Genomic DNA, 19,146 nt, shown 5'->3' on the forward strand with positions numbered 1-19,146 from the left:
GGACACAGTTTTATTTAACACACATGTAAATCACATGTAGAAAGACGGGGAAAAAAATCTATGTATTATATCACACAGATCTGGTTTATTTTGCTTTTCTCATTTATTCTTTAATATTGTATAAAGGTTGTGAAGCCTGATTGTTATATGTGTTTGTTTAGTTTCTGTCACAAGGTCACAACAACGTCACATTTATTTCTATAGCACATTTAAAAACCAGCCTACTGTAGGTCAACCAGAGTGCTTTACAATAGTATAATGTAATGCACCAATGTAATGTACAATACACGATAGTCAGTCAACAGTCCATAAAATACATTAAGATACAACAACACAACTCTAAAATAACATAAAGACAAATGAGGTCAGGTCAGAACTGACTGCAGCTCTGAAAGCCAAAGAGGGTACGTGAGTTTTCAGAGAAGACTTGAACCTCTCCAAGGTTAGAATAAAATAAAATAAAATAAAACGTCTTCCAGCTGTGCAGGTTTCTTTATGTGCAGGACAACAACACTGCAGGTTGTAAATCCTGGAGCTGACAAAGTGTGGCCTGTTATTTGACTCAAAAAAAGAAAAGTTTAGCATCTCTGCACCGACTGCAGCCAGACAGACAGACAGACTTTTCTGCACTTTCATCAGTCTGAGCTGAGATCTATTAATTATAAATGAAGCCAAAAGCTGCAGGAGTGTGACGGAGCAGCAAACGTCTCCCCAGAACTGAACCAACAAGAGACAGCACAGAGTTTTCCTGGACTGTGTTAAAACTCTGCTGCAATGACGGTGGCAGCTGCTCACTCATCACAAGTAAACATCTGCCTGCCCTGGTATGAACAGTGCTGCAGTCTGTGTGGATGGGGAGGAAGGAGCATATTTCTGTGTGTTGTATTAAAGTCTTGTATTGAAGTATTAATAACACCATCACAAACTTCTCTTTATCTCCTCTGATCACATTAAACTCTGATGTCCTGTTGGTTTATATTATCCACACATCCCCACCTGGACTCAGCTATTTGCACTTTATCAACAAACTCTTTCATTCATTCCACTGTATCATCATCACTAACCTTTGTTCTTTATTTAAATTTTCCATTTGCGCCTTTTTGTCCTTTGCACTGGACAATTTACCTCATGGTTGCACTGATCATCATCATCATCATCATCATCATCCAGTTTTTGCTACGTAGTTTTATAATGTTTTTCATAGTCTTTATATAGATTGCTGCACTCTATGGGCCCTAATTTCTTGGCGCAACTCACGGGGGCGCAGCGAAGCGAGCCCTGACGCAGCTGGCGCAGTGGCATTTTCCTCCAGTGCAACAAGGTGCGCAGCGGATTCGGTAAATTGGCAGACTGCTGTGCGCTGAGATGGGAGTGGTGGCGCAGCAGGGGGAGGTGTCGACAGATTCGCCGTGGCGCAGTGACAATTTGTTGCCGATAGACCGCGCGGAGAGTGCGCCGAAAGCTCGCCAGCTCCAACCTGGTCTAATGTCAGCGCAAGGCGAAGCGCAGCCAGCGCAGTGGCAATTTGACTGCCCAGCGCGCAGTGCAGACACGTCACCAAGACCTCACAGGCAGATTTCCACACTTCCAGGCACATTTAAATGCAATTAATAATAACAATAATAATAATAATCATCATCACAATAACCCCTATTTATTGTATCTGAATCAGCACATACACCTATATCTATATAGATTGTCCCGTCACACTGATGACCATCAAAGGCTTGCGTAATGGAAACTCAGCCTGACTGAATTAACACAGATGAAACCAGGGAGGGACTGAGACAGCCGTGGATGTCCCAAGAGCAGGTGTTGACACTACACTGTGCCGTTGCAGATGATCAGCTATTTATTTATTTATTTACTTATTGATTTATTAGGGGCCAGCGCCGCATCGTCACGCGACCATAACAAATACAACTGAAAACAAATAAACTATCATCTCTCACAGCAAACCACAATCAGCCTCGGCACCATAGTGAGCAGATATTAACATCTCCCATCTCAGGTAAATTCTAAAGAAAAAAGAAAAAGAGAGACGCTCCGCGATGCCTCGTTACGCACAGCTGTGTTTATGTTGTGATCTGTGCACACGTGTTTAAATATAGGTTACTAAATATGAGTGTCTTTATTAATGGAAAAGGGGTGTGTGTGTTTTTTTTTTTTTTTTTTTTTACTGGGCAACAGCTCTCAATCTGTCAGAGCAAACATCATAACCTCCTCCCTCCCAGACTACTTTTGCACCATCAGCCCGTGAGGTCTGTTCGCGTGACCGGACACTGCCAGCTTGGACTCACACCCCTTTTCCATTAATAAAGACATATTTAGTAACCTATATTTAAACACGTGTGCACAAACAGCTGTGCGTAATGGATGCATCGCGGAGCGTCTCTCTTTTTCTTTTTTCTTTAGAATTTACCTGAGAGGGGAGATGTTAATATCTGCTCACTATGAGCACTATGCCAGGCTGATTGTGGTTTGCTGTGAGATATGATAGTTTATTTGTTTTCAGTTTTATTTGTTATGGTCGCGTGACGATGCGGCTCAATAAATCAATAAGTAAATACATAAATATAGCAGATAATCGTGTAGTGTCAACACAGCAGTAATCCATCCTCATCTTTCATCTGTGCAGCCTTTGATGTGTCATCAGTGTGACGGGACAATCGATATAGATGTGCTGAATGTCTATGCTGTAATCTGTATGTGCTGATTCAAATCTTCTCTTCCACGGTGAAATCAAACGTCCGCCTTGCGCGCGCGGCGGATTTAAAGGCGAGGAGAGGAGCTCATTTGATTGGTGAAGATCTGACTCGGCTGTGTCAAACCCACTCCACGCCTTCTCTCCTCCCTCTATGCCATTTGCGCCGGTGGGAGGGAAGTAGGCGGGATGCGCTCCGCTGCGTCTCGAAGCAAAATCGCAATCTGCTCCTGGCCACTCCCCGTTGGCGAAGCGAAGGCGAGGCGCAGGCCTGATCCGCTCCGCCTGCACCTAGTTCACGAAAATAGAGCCCTATGTGTGAACGTTACAGATCCCCTGTCCCTCATCAAACTCATCAAATACACAATCCAACAACTCCACAACGCTCTGGTGGACAAGTTGTAACCTGCACATTCACCACGCTATGAGATAATCATGCAACATTACGAGACAGAGTTGTTTTTGAGGAAAATGTAGCCAGAACTACATTCCAGACACGGCTGCTGGGCTGCTTTCAAAAGCGAAAGTAGTTCTGAGTATTTGCTTCGTGTGTCGTAATGTTACATAATGTTACATGATTATTTCATAGCGTGGTGAATGTGCAGGTCACAACTTGTCCACCAGAGCGTTGTGGAGTTGTTGGATTGTGTATTTGATGAGGGACAGGGGACCTGCACCGTTCCAACCTCCATTGTGTTCACTGAGCAGCTCACGTCTCTGCCCCGCCAATCTCAAAACAACATGCACGAACTATCCCTTTACACCATTTGTGTGTAATTTTGTCATGACTCAGTCTTGAGAAATGGCTGCAAATCGATATGTATGCAATAATAATTGTTATATTTATGCTGTAATTTCCCAGCTTGGGATCAATAAAGTATATCTACAGTATCTATATGTAATCTTTGACCACCAAAATCTTAAGAGTTCATCCTCGAGTCTCAGTTAAAGTTTGTGCCAAATTTGAAGAGTATGAAGGTATCATGTTATGTCAGAGATCTGATTGTTTCCAGCACAGATCCATCAAAAAAATAATAATATATAAATATATTTTCTAATCAGCTTATTCCGACGCCTGGAGGCTAAAGATGCTCAACATCGAGGCGCTCACCTAGAACGGCGGGGGCCATGCAGAGGCAGTCGTACTGCGTGACGTAGTCCATCTTGAACTCGGCGTTGATGGGGTAGTGGTGAGCCAGCTTCAGCATCTTCTTGAAGGCGTCGTAGATGAAGATGAAGCTGATGAGGCAGGAGAAGCCTTCCTCCGTGAAGCGGGTGAAGTACTGGACCAGGTAGCTGGCGTCGGTGGCCACGAGCGCCAGGCAGAAGAACGCCGACCACAGACCGATCCACAGCCGGAACTCCAGGTAGTCGAACGCATTGTCTCTGTAAGAAAAAGAAAACAACCGACAAATATTATTAATTTTTTACAACATAAAATCAGTCAGGTGTTTTACAGGACAGAGTTTGATGGCGACTGTTGAGTAGAACAACTTTTAAGGACATAACAGTTGTTATTTATGAGAAAACATGGACCTTCTCTGACTTTTATTCAAGTGAGGCACGATAAAAAAAACTTTATCGTGTTGAAAATTCAACAAAAAAATCCTCTCAACTGTAACAAACATACAAATATTTTAATTTATTGATTTTATTCTCATTACATTTCCTTAAAACTTGATTTTGTCTTAAAATATTGAGACTTTTTCCTTCATAAACTAATGTGATGTTGATATATTATAATTTTTTCTTTCAAAATCTTAGTTTTTGAAGCTACTTTGCTGCGTTTTTTTTTTGTTTTGTTTTTTTTAATGGGAGACACTACAGGCGAATAGGGTAAAAAATGTAACTATCATATCACCATGAAACTTCCCAGGTTTATCACTTACATATATTTTTTGTATTACAAGTTTTGTCAAATTGTATGTTTAAATGTGTAAATGAGGCAATATCTAATGAAATATGAGCTAATTTGCATTTACATTTCCAGAACCGAAATCTGAACAATGGATAAAGCCCCTTTCAAAATTCTTGTTTTATTGTTGGCATATTAGAGTCAGAAGTTTTTACAGAGTGGATTCTGGATATCTCTTTTTATCACTTTGTAAATGAGAAAATACTGTCACCAGCCCTAAAAATCCAATTTCGCCATATTTTTTAGGAATAAAACATTGTATAAATCAGGCTTTGAATGATATATCAACAATCCCCTCTGTAAAAACCTTCAAAATATAGACATGAATGAAACTGGAAGGTTTGGTGTCTGTAAGTGCTGCTGAAGTGGAGATTTACGGCTCAGAGTCTGAGGAAAAACTCTTTTTGAGAAAACGGCCTTTAAAGACTTGTACTGTAAAATCCCATAGATTGTTAATGTAAATCGTACTTTTACAATTGGTTGCAGATACGGAGGAATTGACAATTTTTTGGAGCCTACATCACTGTTCAGGAGAGAGAGAGCTTTACAATGACATCTGACATGACATGGGTCAGACTAACTTTTGGTGAATTTAGGAGAAATCTACTGACGAAAGAGACAAAATGAAGTTAAATAAAAACCTTAATGTGGATTTTCTACCATTTCTTTTGACTTTTCTGAAACAATACATGTTAAGGAAGAGAAATAGCTTTGATCGGTGCAACAACTCATCAAAAGGTTTAAGTTAATATGGAAGAGATCTGGAGAAAATTGATGGAACTGATTGAAAACTAAATGATCTGTGAGTCGAAAACGAATGAGAACATGGAGGACGTCGTACTTGCTGAAGTTGAAGAGCAGCCGTTCGAACACCAGAACCGGGCCGGTGCTGCTGAGGATGGTGAGCGGCTGACCGGCCAGCAGACAGAAGATGCCGCCCGTGATCGCCGTGCCCAGAAAACTCTCCAACACCCCCTGAACACACCAACACACACACAACAGGACACAACACAACACTGTTCAAGTGGCCGTTCAGATGATGAAACGCCACAGTTTTACTGTTAACAGCTGTGGGAAAGAGCGTCGGTCTGACCTGCATGTTCTCCGTGGCGTCCCCCAGCAGGCCGCCGAAGGTGATGGCGTTTGTCACAGTTCCCAGGTAGATAAACAAAATGGCCGACAGGGCCTGAATGTGAATCGCATCGGTGAAGTCACTGACGAAGAAAGGCGCTTTTCTTTTGATGTCCAGGAAGAGACCGCCACAAAACCTGAAAAAAAAAACACACACACACACACACACAACAGATGTGTCACTTACATTTTGTATAAATGTCCATTCCCCAAACTATTATTATTATTGGTAACACTTTATAATAAGGACACACTATTAAGCATTAGTTAAAGCAGAAGTGAGTGATATATTTGTGTTAATATAAGTCTTAAATAGTTATATCTTCCGACAGCAATCACTTACATAGAGTGTTTGGACTGAAACACGGGTCTGTCAGTCCCTCTGCTCTGCTCTGAGCCGAAGAGAAAACATTTATCGTATCCTACAGTTTTTATCCAATGAGGAGAGAGAACGGCATGCAGGGCTGTGTGTGCAGCCAAGGGACGCCGTGAATGTGGCGACGTAGGGACGAGGACTGTTATGGTGCGTTCAAGGCAGCCCGTAACTCGTGTTTTTCCGACCTGTGAAGTTGTACCAGTTCGATCTGGTACGAGTTCACGGGTCAGAAGTTACGAGTGGCCGTTATAGTGACTTTCACAGGTAAAACAGGTCGGAAAAACACGAGTGGGTTGCCTGGAACGCTACAAAGTCGTAAGTTGTGACTTGAAGCTGTAATTTACGGTTTCAAAAGCCTGCCTGGAACGCAGCATTAGCCAAAACGACGCTATCGCTTACTTCTGCTTTAAGCATTAGTTAAGCATGAATAAATACTGAATTCTCCATTTATAACAAATGGACACTCATTAGTATGTAGTTCATAAATAAAGTAAGTGTTTATCAATGATGAGTAAAGCATTTTTAACTGTGTTTATAAACTACATACAAATGAGTATCCATGGGTTATAAATGATTAATTCAGTATTTCATGCTTAACTAATGCTTAATAGTGTGTACTTATTATAAAGTGTTACCTTATTATATAAGGTTATGTATGTTATCTATCTCTATCTATAATTAATTGCAATGTAATACATTTTGCAACATTGCCAAGTGCAATATTTCGAATTGCAGGAGCTGCAATCTTTTTTTGATAAAGTTAATGTGTCATAATAACATTGTTGTGCCGTGTCAGCGTTGTGTTGCTACGGAGACGCCCTGGACAACAAACCATATTGTCAAGACACAAAGGGACATGTTTGTTTGGTAAAAGTCACAACATCATTATGTATTTTTAGGTAACTGAAGTTGCATGTATAATCACAACATAATGTTTTTACATTTTTTTTCAATCTATATTGTCCAGGTTTCCTTTTTTTTTAATAATCAGATTCTATTTTATTTTCTGCATTTACATTGTACATATCGACAATGCATATAAGCATACATCATTACGTAGTGGTCTGAGCTAGAGGAGAAAATGAAAAGGCAAAATTCAAGTTAAGTAGAAAATGAAAAGAAAAGAATAAAATGAGATTAAAAAAAAGATCCTTAGGCAGGTAATCATTAGAGGCCGCCATATGTCCATAAAAGTGTCGTCATTTCCTTTTAATTTGGCACTTAGTCTTTCCATAGGAAAAACTCTTATAAGTGTCTTTGTACCACCGAGTTACAGTCGGAGGTTTCTCACTAATCCAATTAAATAATATATTTACATTTTCTGGCCAAAAATAAGAGTTTTATTGAGTCATTTTGATGGTCCAGGTTTCTATTATTCATGCAGTACCTTCCAGTCTTCTGCAGCTCCTCCCCCACCGCGTGTCCTCCTCCTCCGTGACCGCCGTCGTGAGGCATGTCTCCGTTCATCTGAGCGTCTCCTCCTGCGTACATGTTTTTCCTGAAGAACCAAACACAGTTTTTTTGTTCATGAAGGATAAAGCACCTCTGACTCAGGTGAAAACAGTTTTCATTTTATATTTTCAGTTTTTTTTCCTATATTTTCAGTTTTTTTTTTATATTTTCAGTTTTTTTCTATATTTTCTGTTTTTTTTTCTTTTCTATGTTATTGTTGTTAGTCACTATAATTTTTATTAATTTTTTCATGTTATTTTGTGCTTTTGTACATTAAAATTGTAACATTAATATTATTATAAGGTGGAGGCTTCAAATACTTTAAGCCCACCGTGGTTTTTTGCCTCTCCCTGCACTGTTTTATTATTACCTATTACGTTTTATGTTCTATTCTTTTAAATTGTGCAAAATAAAAAAGAAAGAAAGAAAGAAATTTCATCACCTACAATACCCACTGATGTAGATTTCAGCTCAGTTTTTCGGCGTATAGCATGAAGCAGATCTTGTCTTATGTCGTACGCTGTCACTGCAGATAGTGTGATGTGTTTAAACTGACGGAAGCCAACAACAACATTCATGGCTGAGAAAGTCAAACAGCAGCTATAAATAAAACCCACACCGCTGCTCGTTCATAATTCAACGCTGCGCCGTACACCTGGACAGGCACGTGCACACATAGGGCCCAAGGAGTGCTTGAAATGCCACGGTAATCTACCATACGCAGGGCTGCCCCGTGGTGCGCGCTCCCTCACATGCACGTCCAGAGAGAGAGAGAGACACTAGCTGCTGCCTCATCGATAACTCCGTGTGTTGCACATAGATAAGAACCTTGTGAGTTATTGTGAGTTATTGCCACCAACACCACAAACACCACTTCCTTGTCAGTTCTGACAAGTCGCCTTCCACTTATTCAACCAGCTTATATGAGTCATATTTCAGAAAAGTGCCCATTTGTGTTTGTTTAGCTAACTGCTTGTTAAGAGTTAAGCCCCGCCCCTCTCCTTTCTAACATCACCTGAATGTAGTGAACAACAGCAACAGGAGGAATCACTCACTCAGCTTGACTTCACTGACTATTTGAATTTGTTTCCAGATGTTGAGTTACCGGTAATTGTGACTTTGCTGCTGTTCTGAAACATGCACAGTAGCAGTCACAGTCATTTCTTGGTTTTGTCACATATATAGATGTGTAGCCTGTAGGCTTCGCCTACTTCTATTTTGCACTTGCACTCACATGATTTTTTTCTGCAAGCCATGTTACCCCCAACAATATTGGCCTTAGCCTACCAGTTCAGTAGTCATGACTCTGTTTCAGGAAGTTGGGAAATTGGTCCAGCAGGTTGATTGCAGTCGGAAGGCGTGCAGGCTTTCTCTACCGACTAAATAGTAACTGTAATTTAATTAAATTTATTTATTTTGATATTAAGGCCTGAAAATTTTTTTACATACTGCCCTTTTCTGATGTTGAGCCCCTGCCCCTCTATAGTCATGTGCACGTCCCTGCACCTGGATACACTTCACTGATTCTGCAACTGCTGCTAATAAAGTTACTGCTCACACAGCATTCACAACAGATCTGCACCACAGCGTAGGCGGTGTTTCACTTTTTGTTTCTTTTTAGCCACAGAGATGTTTCTTTTTTTTTTTTCTTGAACGCACACCTGCACTGATTATCTGTGTTTGTCTCCTGCTTTTACAGTTTCATACACTTGTACTGTACATACACTCATTAACGTGTGTCGTGTCAGCTAGTGCATGTGCATGTGCAGAGCTCAACACTGCAGCTTGAGAAAAAGCACATGCAAAGACACAAACGTGCTGCAAATTCAGAGACAAATTCACCAATTTTACTACAAATGCAACATAACAAAAGTGGGAATCACCACAATGTGATATTTGTGCTATTTTGGGATAATTTTGCAGCATCATATTTGTGCCACATTGCCATTTATTATATTTTTCCAACTGCAAATTATGCCCTGAAAAGAAAACTGTCATAATCTCTTTTGAACTGAATTTGTAATCAGTGTACTGACTGAGCCCTCGGGGCCTCCATACCATACCTTTGTGTATGTGTGTGTTAATGGAAATGGGTTTAATAAATGACCGTGGGACCAAACATTCACCCTGACTGAGCTCCGTGTTGAATCAGTGAACAACTTGTAGTTTCAGATAAGATCACAGCGAGGAAATCTCCACTCACGAGGAGGGAGATAAACAGAGCGAGAGTTTCCTCTGGGTAGGTCACTATCGCTTTTTACAACCCTCTGAAATGTTTGTCAAATGATGTGGAAAGATGAGATGCTACCGACACATTTAAAGGGATAGTTCAAATTTTGGCAAATACGCCTATTGCCATAATCCCTATAGTCATAGCAGTAGGTTCATTACCTTTATTCATCGGTGCATGTTGTTTTGAGATCAGCGGGGCAGAGACATGAGCTGAGGTGAACGGTACAGGTCTCCTGTCCCTCATCAAACTCATCAAATAAACAATCCAACAACTCCACAACACTCTGGTGGACAAGTTGTGACCTGCACATTCACCACACTGTGAGATAATCATGTATAATTATGTAACATTACGACACACAAAGTAAATACTCAATACTACTTGCGCTTTTGAAATCCCCTTTCCCAGCAGCCGCATCTGGATTATAGTTCTTGCTGCGCATTTGCCTCTAAAACAACTCCGTCTCGTTAATGTTACATGATTATCTCATAGCGTGGTGAATGTGCAGGTCACAACTTGTCCAGCAGAGCGTTTTGGAGTTGTCGGATTGTGTATTTGATGCTCACGTCTCTGCCCCGCTGATCTCAAAACAACATGCACCGATAATTAAAGGTAACAAACCTACTGCTATGACTATAGGGATTATGGTGATAGGTGAATTTGCCAAAATATTGAACTATCCCTTTAAATTACGCCTATAAAGGTTTTTTTTGTTGCTGTTTTTTTTAATCTGACAGACCTTTTATCGGAGGAGGGGAGGGTTTTTGGAGGCTCTATCCTGATGGTGGGGTCCCACTCTCCGGGAGGAAGCACGATGACCTCATCCAGGAACTCGTCGATCCCGGCCAGCAGGTCCTGTCTGTCCTTGGCCTTGTACGCAATGTCATGGAAGACCTGAAGAAGAAAGAGACAAGAGAGGGGCACGAGGCATTCGAGTGTGAAAGAGGCCTGTTGGAGCATGCAGTGCCACCAGGCAGCAAACTGCAATATCAGATCTGAGCGACAGGAACTCAGATCACACACACGCACATATACACATACACACAGCACAATGTTCAGGTATGAAGGCGCCAGTGAAGCAATGCAGCATCACAGCTCTGAGGTTTCTGAGTTCAAGAGCAACCTGCAGTCTCTCTCTGAATGAACTCCAACTTTATTATGAATATTATTATTTCTCAATGAGTGCCGAACACCTTATTTAAATTATTTAAAATAATTAAAACATGTTTGGCTTAATTTGTTTTCTCTTTTATGCATTAAAAATCTTTAAAAAAAACTCAATGCCATTTAAATCTATAGGATTAAAAAGTATTGAAATATCTATTTATTTAACCCTCCCGTTGTCCTCCTGGGTCAAGGAAGAAAGGAAGTAAGGAAGGACGAAGGGAAAGAAGGAAGGAAGGCCGGACAAAGGGAAAGATGGGAGGAAAGTAGGAAGGGAAAAAGGAAGGAAAGATAGAAGGAGGGAGGGAACAGATTGGGTCAATTGAGTCAAAAAGGAAAGAAGAAATAAGGACGAAGGGAAGGAAGGAAGGAAGGAAGGAAGGAAGGAAGGAAGGAAGGAAGGAAGGAAGGAAGGAAGGAAGGAAGGAAGGAAGGAAGGGAAAAAGGATTGTGGAAAGAAGGAAAGGAAAAAGGAAGGAAAGAAAGATGGAGGGGTGGAACAGATTTGTTCAAGGAAGAAAGAAGGAAGGGAGGGAAAAAGGAAGGGAAAAGGGAAGTAAAGAAAGTTGGAGGGAGGGAACAGATTCGTCCAAGGAAGGAAGAAGAAGGAAGGAAGATGGGAGGTGAGAATGCGTGTCTAACCTCATCTGACATCAGCGTGGCGATCGCTCTGCCGATCTCATGGTACGACTTGGCCTTGCCTTTGGGTCCAAGCAAGATGAACAAAAACCTTAAAAAGGAAAAAAAAAAAAACAGTAGAAGTCATTGATTTGTTGTTATTAATGAGCCAAATATCTGAGTTTATTTCATTTTCCTGAAGTAGAAACTGTCGACCTGTGCTAAAACACTGAAATCACGACATAAATAAACACGACAACCATCTGTACATTAAAAACAATGATTTTCTTGAGGTTGCACATCTTTATTGAATGTGTTTTTGAGCATTACTGCGCCTCTGTCATCATTTCTGTGTGTGTTTCTCTACTAAAATGTAATGCAATGTGTGTCTAAGTGACAGATTTCATGTGTCCACTGCATGAGGCTGCTGCTGCATATATAGACCATGACATACTATACTTTGCAACTACATATATGAGCTTTTTTACAACAATAAAGCCATAAAGGGTGTTATTTACAGTCAGTATGGCCATAACGGTGATGCATTAGATACGTCACCAGAGCTGAGGAATTCCTACAGGACGTTGTTTTGTACAACATTTACAAGTTATTACAACGGCTTCATTAGTTTCCTTCAAGAATTTCTTCATGGCCACAGTCCAGAGCAGCTCAGTCAGTGTGTTATAAAAAACATTAATTATGTGTGTAAAAGGCAGCCTCTCTAACCAACACCTGCCAACTGTCATTTTCCTGCATTAAACATGAGTTTCTATCTATGACCGTCATGACTGTGTGGCACCTCGTGGGAACAGGAACCTCCGTCAGCGCTCCCAGCATCACAGCTTGCTGCAGACGGACGAACGCCACGAACGGCGAGTCCAGGAAGTCCACCTCCCCCACCAGCACGTTGGAGGCCTCGGCGTCTCTCGGCAACTTCTTCATGAACTTGTTCCTCAGCTGAGAAGAGAAGAGCACAAAGGAGAGAAGAGGAGAGGAGGGGAGGGAGTTGACATTAAATGTTACGTTCACACCAGCAAGCTGTCCACTAAATTAAACGGGCTACATCAAAACAGGACAATCTCATTCAGCTTAAATACCAAACTCAGGAGGCTCCTGTTGTATCTAAGTAATGAACCAGCAGAAACATGAAGCTTGTGTTTTATTTTCTCTCTGTCATGGCGATGGTCAGATGTATAAAGATGGAGGTCAGATACCTGCTGAGCTGAACAGCTTCAACACAGAAATGTAGGGACGTAGAGGCTTCCTGTAGATGTGGTTATACGAGGATCAGTGTGTGTTGTGTTGGAAGATCTACGTCTTTCTACAAGAACTTATTTCTTTCTTCTCCAGTTTTTCAGACTTTGAATATGTAAGTGCATGAGAAATCTTCTGCACAGTTGAGCAACACCATTACACTGACATGATCCAAACAAAACCTGAAACTGAGACTTAGCTAATTTCCTGGAGAAGCGTAATATTATTTATTTTTAGCCTTTTTAGTGTTATTTTTTAGTATGTAAAATTGGGGCAGGTTGTGGTAGGGATGCACCGATCCGGCTTTTTCAGTACCAATAGATGAGAGTAGCAAGTGAGGCCACGCCCCCATTCCGATGAAAACAAACTGCTGGCTTTAACTGGCGGTAAATACAAATCCCGCCGTAGTCCGTCTTTTTCGCCTGTCTAACATTAACCGGCCTGGAAACCTCCTGCAATAGCTAATATTTGTGGCCTGAAGCCATAAATCTCGTCTTTTTCTGTCCCACTCTCTTAAGGGGAGTAGGGAAAATCTTATGTTATGGTTCTTTTAAGTTGTTCAACTAACAATATACCACACAACAACTCTTTGGCATTGTGGATTTTTGTATTAGCACCTATGGAACACACCGAGGACTTCTCCTTTGTTTTCACCGGCGAGGGGGGCATGGCCTTTTACGTGACCTAGGGTTGCTGTTTTCTATGCCGATACCGATAACCGGTCTTAGCGTATTGGCGGATACTCGATACCGATCCGATACCACTGTTGAATTAATAAACTATATACTTTGCCATGTGGAAGACAGTGAAGGCATTAGGCTTGACTTTAACATGACTCTCCTAATTTGTAAAACGTGGTTTGTTGTCATGCTGCACGCGCTGCTGACACGCTGTCATGGATCGGCCCCATTATCCGATACCCAGTCTAGCTATTTAGTCAATATCTGGGCCGATATCCGATCTTAATATCTGATCAGTGCATCAGTGCAAGCTCCATCGTTGCATTCACAAGACAAGAGGTCATAACACGACCTCTAAACAGCACAATGTCTTCAGGGCAGATTGGCGGCTACAGTGACTCGGTATCGGAAAATGAGGTTACGTGTTGGGGCTAACTAGTTAGCATGCTAGTTTTAGTAAAGGAAAAAAACGTGATAGAGACTTTGTGTTATTAACACTGGTGTTGTTTTTACATCACTTGAGAATAAAGGAATGATCTTTGATGCTGAGATTACAATATATTGCTTCTACAGCCGCTAATGCTAACGACGGCTATGTAGCAATAGCAAAACCTAGCTCCTTTAACGTAAATTTTAAAATTAAATTCAAATTCCTGCAGCTTTGCACGCAGCATTTGATGCCATTTGTTCTTTATGATTAAAAAACAGTGGCATGCATAGAGGCAGATTGAGATCATTAATAACTTAAACTTCAAAGACATTGAACCATAAATATGTACAGTAGATAAGATTAACATGGAAAGCTAATGTGTTATATATTAACGGGAGAAGAGAGACGACATATTCTCACCCTCCTCTACAACATGAGGCTGTTTAATTGACACTTTTAAATGTGTAATTGCTTTATCATGATGATATTTAATTACTCTAACGCTAACCCTAATCACACTTGTCGTGAATGTATGAATTAAGGCAGAAAATGGCGTGAGAGTTTTAAAGCCGATCCAGGGTTTCTATTGGATTAAATCACCATTAGATCGCCTACCACTGACATCTCCTCCAATCAGACTCAGCCTGTTAGCAAACAACACATAGCCTACATATAGTATATAAATAGGCTAAGTTTCAGTTTCAGAGTTGTTGTTGTCATTATGAAATGTATTCATTGAGTCTAAAACAGCATACTATATAAATATAAATGTATAAAATTAAAGAGAAGCTGATCGATCTGTCGACCTCTAGCCAGATCATGAACTTGAACGATCGCTGTCGTCAACGTCTACAGTAAGGGACTGAAATCCCATAAACTGGTGAGATCCAAACACATCCAATCAGAGGCTCTTGAGCCTCCTTGGCAGAGAGTTCATCTGTAAATGATTGAGTCGAGAGGTTAAACCTGCGTAACTGCACACCCTGACCTGTGTCCGATCACTGCTAATCCACACCAACCACTGCACTGCGCTCGTAAACTACGTAGTCTACCTGAATCTGGTCCGGTTCCAATTAATCCTGAACTGGAATCAGGCAGAAACTCACAGTAAATGTCTCTGTTGTTCTTAGCTTTTGGTGGACTTTCTTGTTAATAACTAACTTAAAAGATACTTGGTAACATGACACTACTATGCAGTAGTAAATTAATTATTGACACCCACTAGCATGTAAGTTACAAACAGGGTTACTGTAAATATATCATGAACGTAATAAATGAGTTTAGTGTATATATGTTCATACTAATTAAATGATGGATTAAGCTTTTATACATCAAGTATCAATTATTACTAGTTATTTAGGAGGTGACATTGGTTCATAAGATCACTTATAAACTGTAAGTAAATGACTAAGACTGTTTTAGATGGACAGTTTTAGATGAGATCTGGTTGGTTCATCAAACCTCGGAGAGCACTGAGAAGATGTGATGTGATAAAAGTTTGTTATTTCAGTTATCTCAGACAAAATAAAACCAAAACTGAGGTTGTTGCTCCAGTGTAGTACAAAATCAGTCTGTCAAACTCTTCACTTTAAGGGTTTTTAATAACTACGCCGGCAGCAGCCACAGCCGTACACACTGGGCCCTAGTTTCGTAGACCAGGGAGAGATGGAGGAGAGATGAGTGGGAAACGAGGAGAGAAGGTGTGAAGTGGGATTAACACAGCCGATTCAGATCTTCACCAATCAAATGAGCTCCTCTCCTCACCTTTAACTGGGCTGCGGGCGATGCGCACTGCAATTTTGTCATTTTATACTTCGACATGGACAGAGGAGGCAGCGACGCCAGAGGCCAAACCCTCCCAGGAGGAAACAGGTGTTTTGGTCCGGAGGTCCGAGCTCAGAGTGGCCGAATAATGAGTTTACTAATATCCTTAATCAGGTTTGACCTGATACACTGAGAACCGCTGCCCAGTGTAAAAAAAAAAGAATAAACTAATAAAGAAACTCACAATTAATAACCCATATTTAAACCCTACAACAAAGATGAGAGGTGTACACTGTCTATCCGTCTCTTTTTTATTTTTTCTGTGATGAGAGATGCTGAGTATAGGCTATATGCTCATTATCTGATGCCGAGGGTGTTTGTGGGTGGCTGAGAGAGATGACAGTTATTTAGTTTTTTTAGTTTTTCGTTAGTTTGCATCACAGTTTCAGCTGTGGTAATTCAGTCAGGCTGAGTTTCCATTATGCGTGCCATCCGCCCTTGATCTGACTCAGATGTGAAGGGACAATCTATATAGATATAAATTCACGTGTTGATTCCATTAGTTGCATTAACAATAGTGTTTGTTGTGAATATTTATTGCATTTAAATGTGCCTGGAACTGTGGAAACCTGCCTGTGATACAGTATACATTCAAGATGCATTTAATGGTGCAAAGGTGGGATGTAAACTACCAATTGTGCACAAATACACAGCTTCTCCACAAGAATGGAGGTAAATGAAGCCTCTGAAGTTGATGTACTGTATACATCCCAAACTGTAACAATCTGTGTTTCTGTATCTGTTTTCATTGTCTTTTTTAATTGGATCATCATCTTAAAGTCAACCGCTGCAGCATCCTCCTTTAAAAACACCATGTGTGAGCTCAGATCTGAATCTCTGAAACATGACGCAGGACATCTGGACAGTCCATCAGTCCAATTATGAGCCGAGGTCAAACGCACGTTCATAATTCATGCATCTGATCTGATCCTTCTCTGGTCTGTGAACGAGAATCTGCGCGGTCCTTGTCTCTTCTTCTTCTGTATCTCCATCTCGTCTCTCTTATCATAAAGCATCGAGTTATCAGACGTAGCGAAGCAGCGAGGAAAAGAAAAAGAAAAAAAAAAACGATCAGTGTTGCGTGTGTTGGTCGGAAAACTTTCTGAACAGGCCACAGTGTGGGTGTGGAAGAGCTTCGGTTTGGGAGACTTGCTTCCTGTCCAGTTGTCTCCCTCCTACTCTGTGTGTCCCACAGGACGACTTAGTGGGTCGCTTTGACCTAATTCTCTCCTCCCACGGGACTCAGATGAAACCATATGAACAAATATCTGCCGTGAACTCCGGTAACCTACTGTAACTGCTCCTCTGTCTGAATCAAATAGACAGATACATCATCTTAGTGAAATAATGATCTTTAAATGAATCTGTTTCTGAGGTTGTCACCCACTCAGACTGGAAAATGAAATGGGAATTTGATGGTAAGTTTGTTCAAAGCAGGTTTCTCAGGGTATAAAATACAAACACATCATCTATACAGCGCAGATCTGATGTGACCACGACGTCCAATCAAGTTTATACAGTTTACGCTTTCTCCCTGACACCCGCTCAGACTGAACACTGCTCAAAACTCAAAATCTTACCAAGAACAGTTGTCTTATTTCTAGTCAAAATGTCATTTCTAGTCAAAACAAATTTAATTATACTTAAAATAAGACTCATCACATTAAAAAGTAGCTTGTTTTTAGACACTTTTTACTTTTTTCAAGCATATTTTCACTAGAAATAAGTAGAAAAATCTGATAGTGGAGCAAGTTTTTCTTTCTTATACTGTACAAACACAAAAAACCTGCTTTCACTGGCAGATTTTTCTACTTATTTCGAGTGAAAATTAGTTTGAAACAAGTGAAAACTGTCTAAAAACAAGTTAAATTGTATGTGATGAGTCTTATTTTAAGTGGAGAGAGATTAGTTTTGTCATTTTTGACAAGAAATAAGACAAATATTCTTGGAAAGAGTGTGAAAGTGTAAAATGTATGTCATTTCAACGAGGCCGGCATCTGCTCAATGGTTTTAGAAGCACACAAACAGATAAGACCTGATAATGATAATGTGTGAGTCATAACAAACAGCAGAGGGCAAAGGAGAAGTCAACATGTTGCAAATGACAGATAATTAATTGATAAACAGTGCGAGAGGAGGATATCTCCTCTGTGGCGTGACTGATAATCACAGACAGAGAGTTTCAGAGAGTTTTAGTGGACTGAAGAGGACATCTGTGTCTGTGTGTGTTTGAACTGTGAATCAGTCATTAATGTTTTGTTTTTTTCTCTCCACTTTCTCCACATTGACCACGAAAGGAAAAAGTTTATTCAGTCCATCCACAGACTTCTGGGTTAAAGCTGCTGAAGGCGACACCACGTTACACAAGCAACTTGACTATAGTTTTACAGACTTGGCTGCAGCAGGTCGGGAGCAGCTGCAGCAGGCGGCGTGATGACGCCAGCGTCGACTGGAACAATGCACTTTAGACGCCGTTGTCTCGGGCGGCAGGCAGCCTCAGTCTGCTCCGACTGGTTTTTTCTTTCAGCTCTTCAGCGCAGAGGACGAAGCTATACACCGAGATAAGGAGTTCGAACCCCTGCGACCCTGTGGCTGTGCTTTTTAGTCAAGCTTGAGAAGGCTGATAAATAAATGATTGACTCTTTGCACCGGACTGGACCAATGCACCAAGAATCTGTGCATGCAGCGACTGGAACAAGCCCTGATGTTTTATCTACGACAACTGGGTCAAATAGTTGTTACTGAGACACAGAGCTTCGTTTACTGGGACAAGTGAAGAAGGCAAATTAATTATTATGTTTAGACTTTGACTCTTCTGTCCAGTCCAGTGTGTTAAACAGTTTTCTAAATTCAAGATTTATTAGCTACATGAATGCTTTGTGTGTGAGGTCAAATTGACTTTTAACCTTTGATCTCCCACTTTATAATCAGTGCATCCATGTGTCCTAGTTAACAAGTTGTGCCAATTCTAAGGGGATTCCCTACGGGGAGTCCCAGGCTGTGGCGTTCACAAGGCAAAACCCACCTTTGACCAAGTGATACCCCCCCCCCCCTAGTTTTTGACTCCACTCATCTAGTTCTGTTTTCTGTTTCCGGTGTAGTAATTACACTATTATTAGTCAGTGCTATACATGTATGCAGCAAGCTATCTTTGTTTTATTTACTATTATTATTATTATTTGAGTTAATGTTGCTTTTGTCATCGCTGTTACCACCCAACGGTAAGGTACTGTTCACAGGAGAAATCGTGGACAAAGGAAGGAGAATATGGGGCAGATAAACTCACTATTATTACAGTTATTATTGTTATTTTGTAATTATCATTTCTCATTTTTCGGACACTCAAGTTACCTATAAATGTACAT

At 40.7% G+C, this 19,146-nt stretch overlaps 1 protein-coding gene across 1 annotated transcript in view; it reads right to left on the bottom strand.

Annotated features, from left to right (window-relative positions):
• slc4a4a (solute carrier family 4 member 4a) overlaps window positions 1-19,146 on the bottom strand; it is a gene marked incomplete at both ends in the record, with an annotated part of 76,587 nt that overhangs the window by 22,798 nt on the left and 34,643 nt on the right. Inside the window, 7 exons of the mRNA XM_083979517.1 lie at window positions 3,816-4,090; window positions 5,461-5,594; window positions 5,713-5,887; window positions 7,514-7,624; window positions 10,551-10,705; window positions 11,618-11,705; window positions 12,393-12,550. Coding sequence (XP_083835643.1) covers window positions 3,816-4,090; window positions 5,461-5,594; window positions 5,713-5,887; window positions 7,514-7,624; window positions 10,551-10,705; window positions 11,618-11,705; window positions 12,393-12,550 — 1,096 coding nt within the window. The remainder of the gene's footprint in view (window positions 1-3,815; window positions 4,091-5,460; window positions 5,595-5,712; window positions 5,888-7,513; window positions 7,625-10,550; window positions 10,706-11,617; window positions 11,706-12,392; window positions 12,551-19,146) is intronic.

The sequence above is a fragment of the Trachurus trachurus genome, assembly GCF_905171665.1.
Source record: "Trachurus trachurus genome assembly, chromosome: 9".
Taxonomy (NCBI): Eukaryota; Metazoa; Chordata; class Actinopteri; order Carangiformes; family Carangidae; genus Trachurus; species Trachurus trachurus.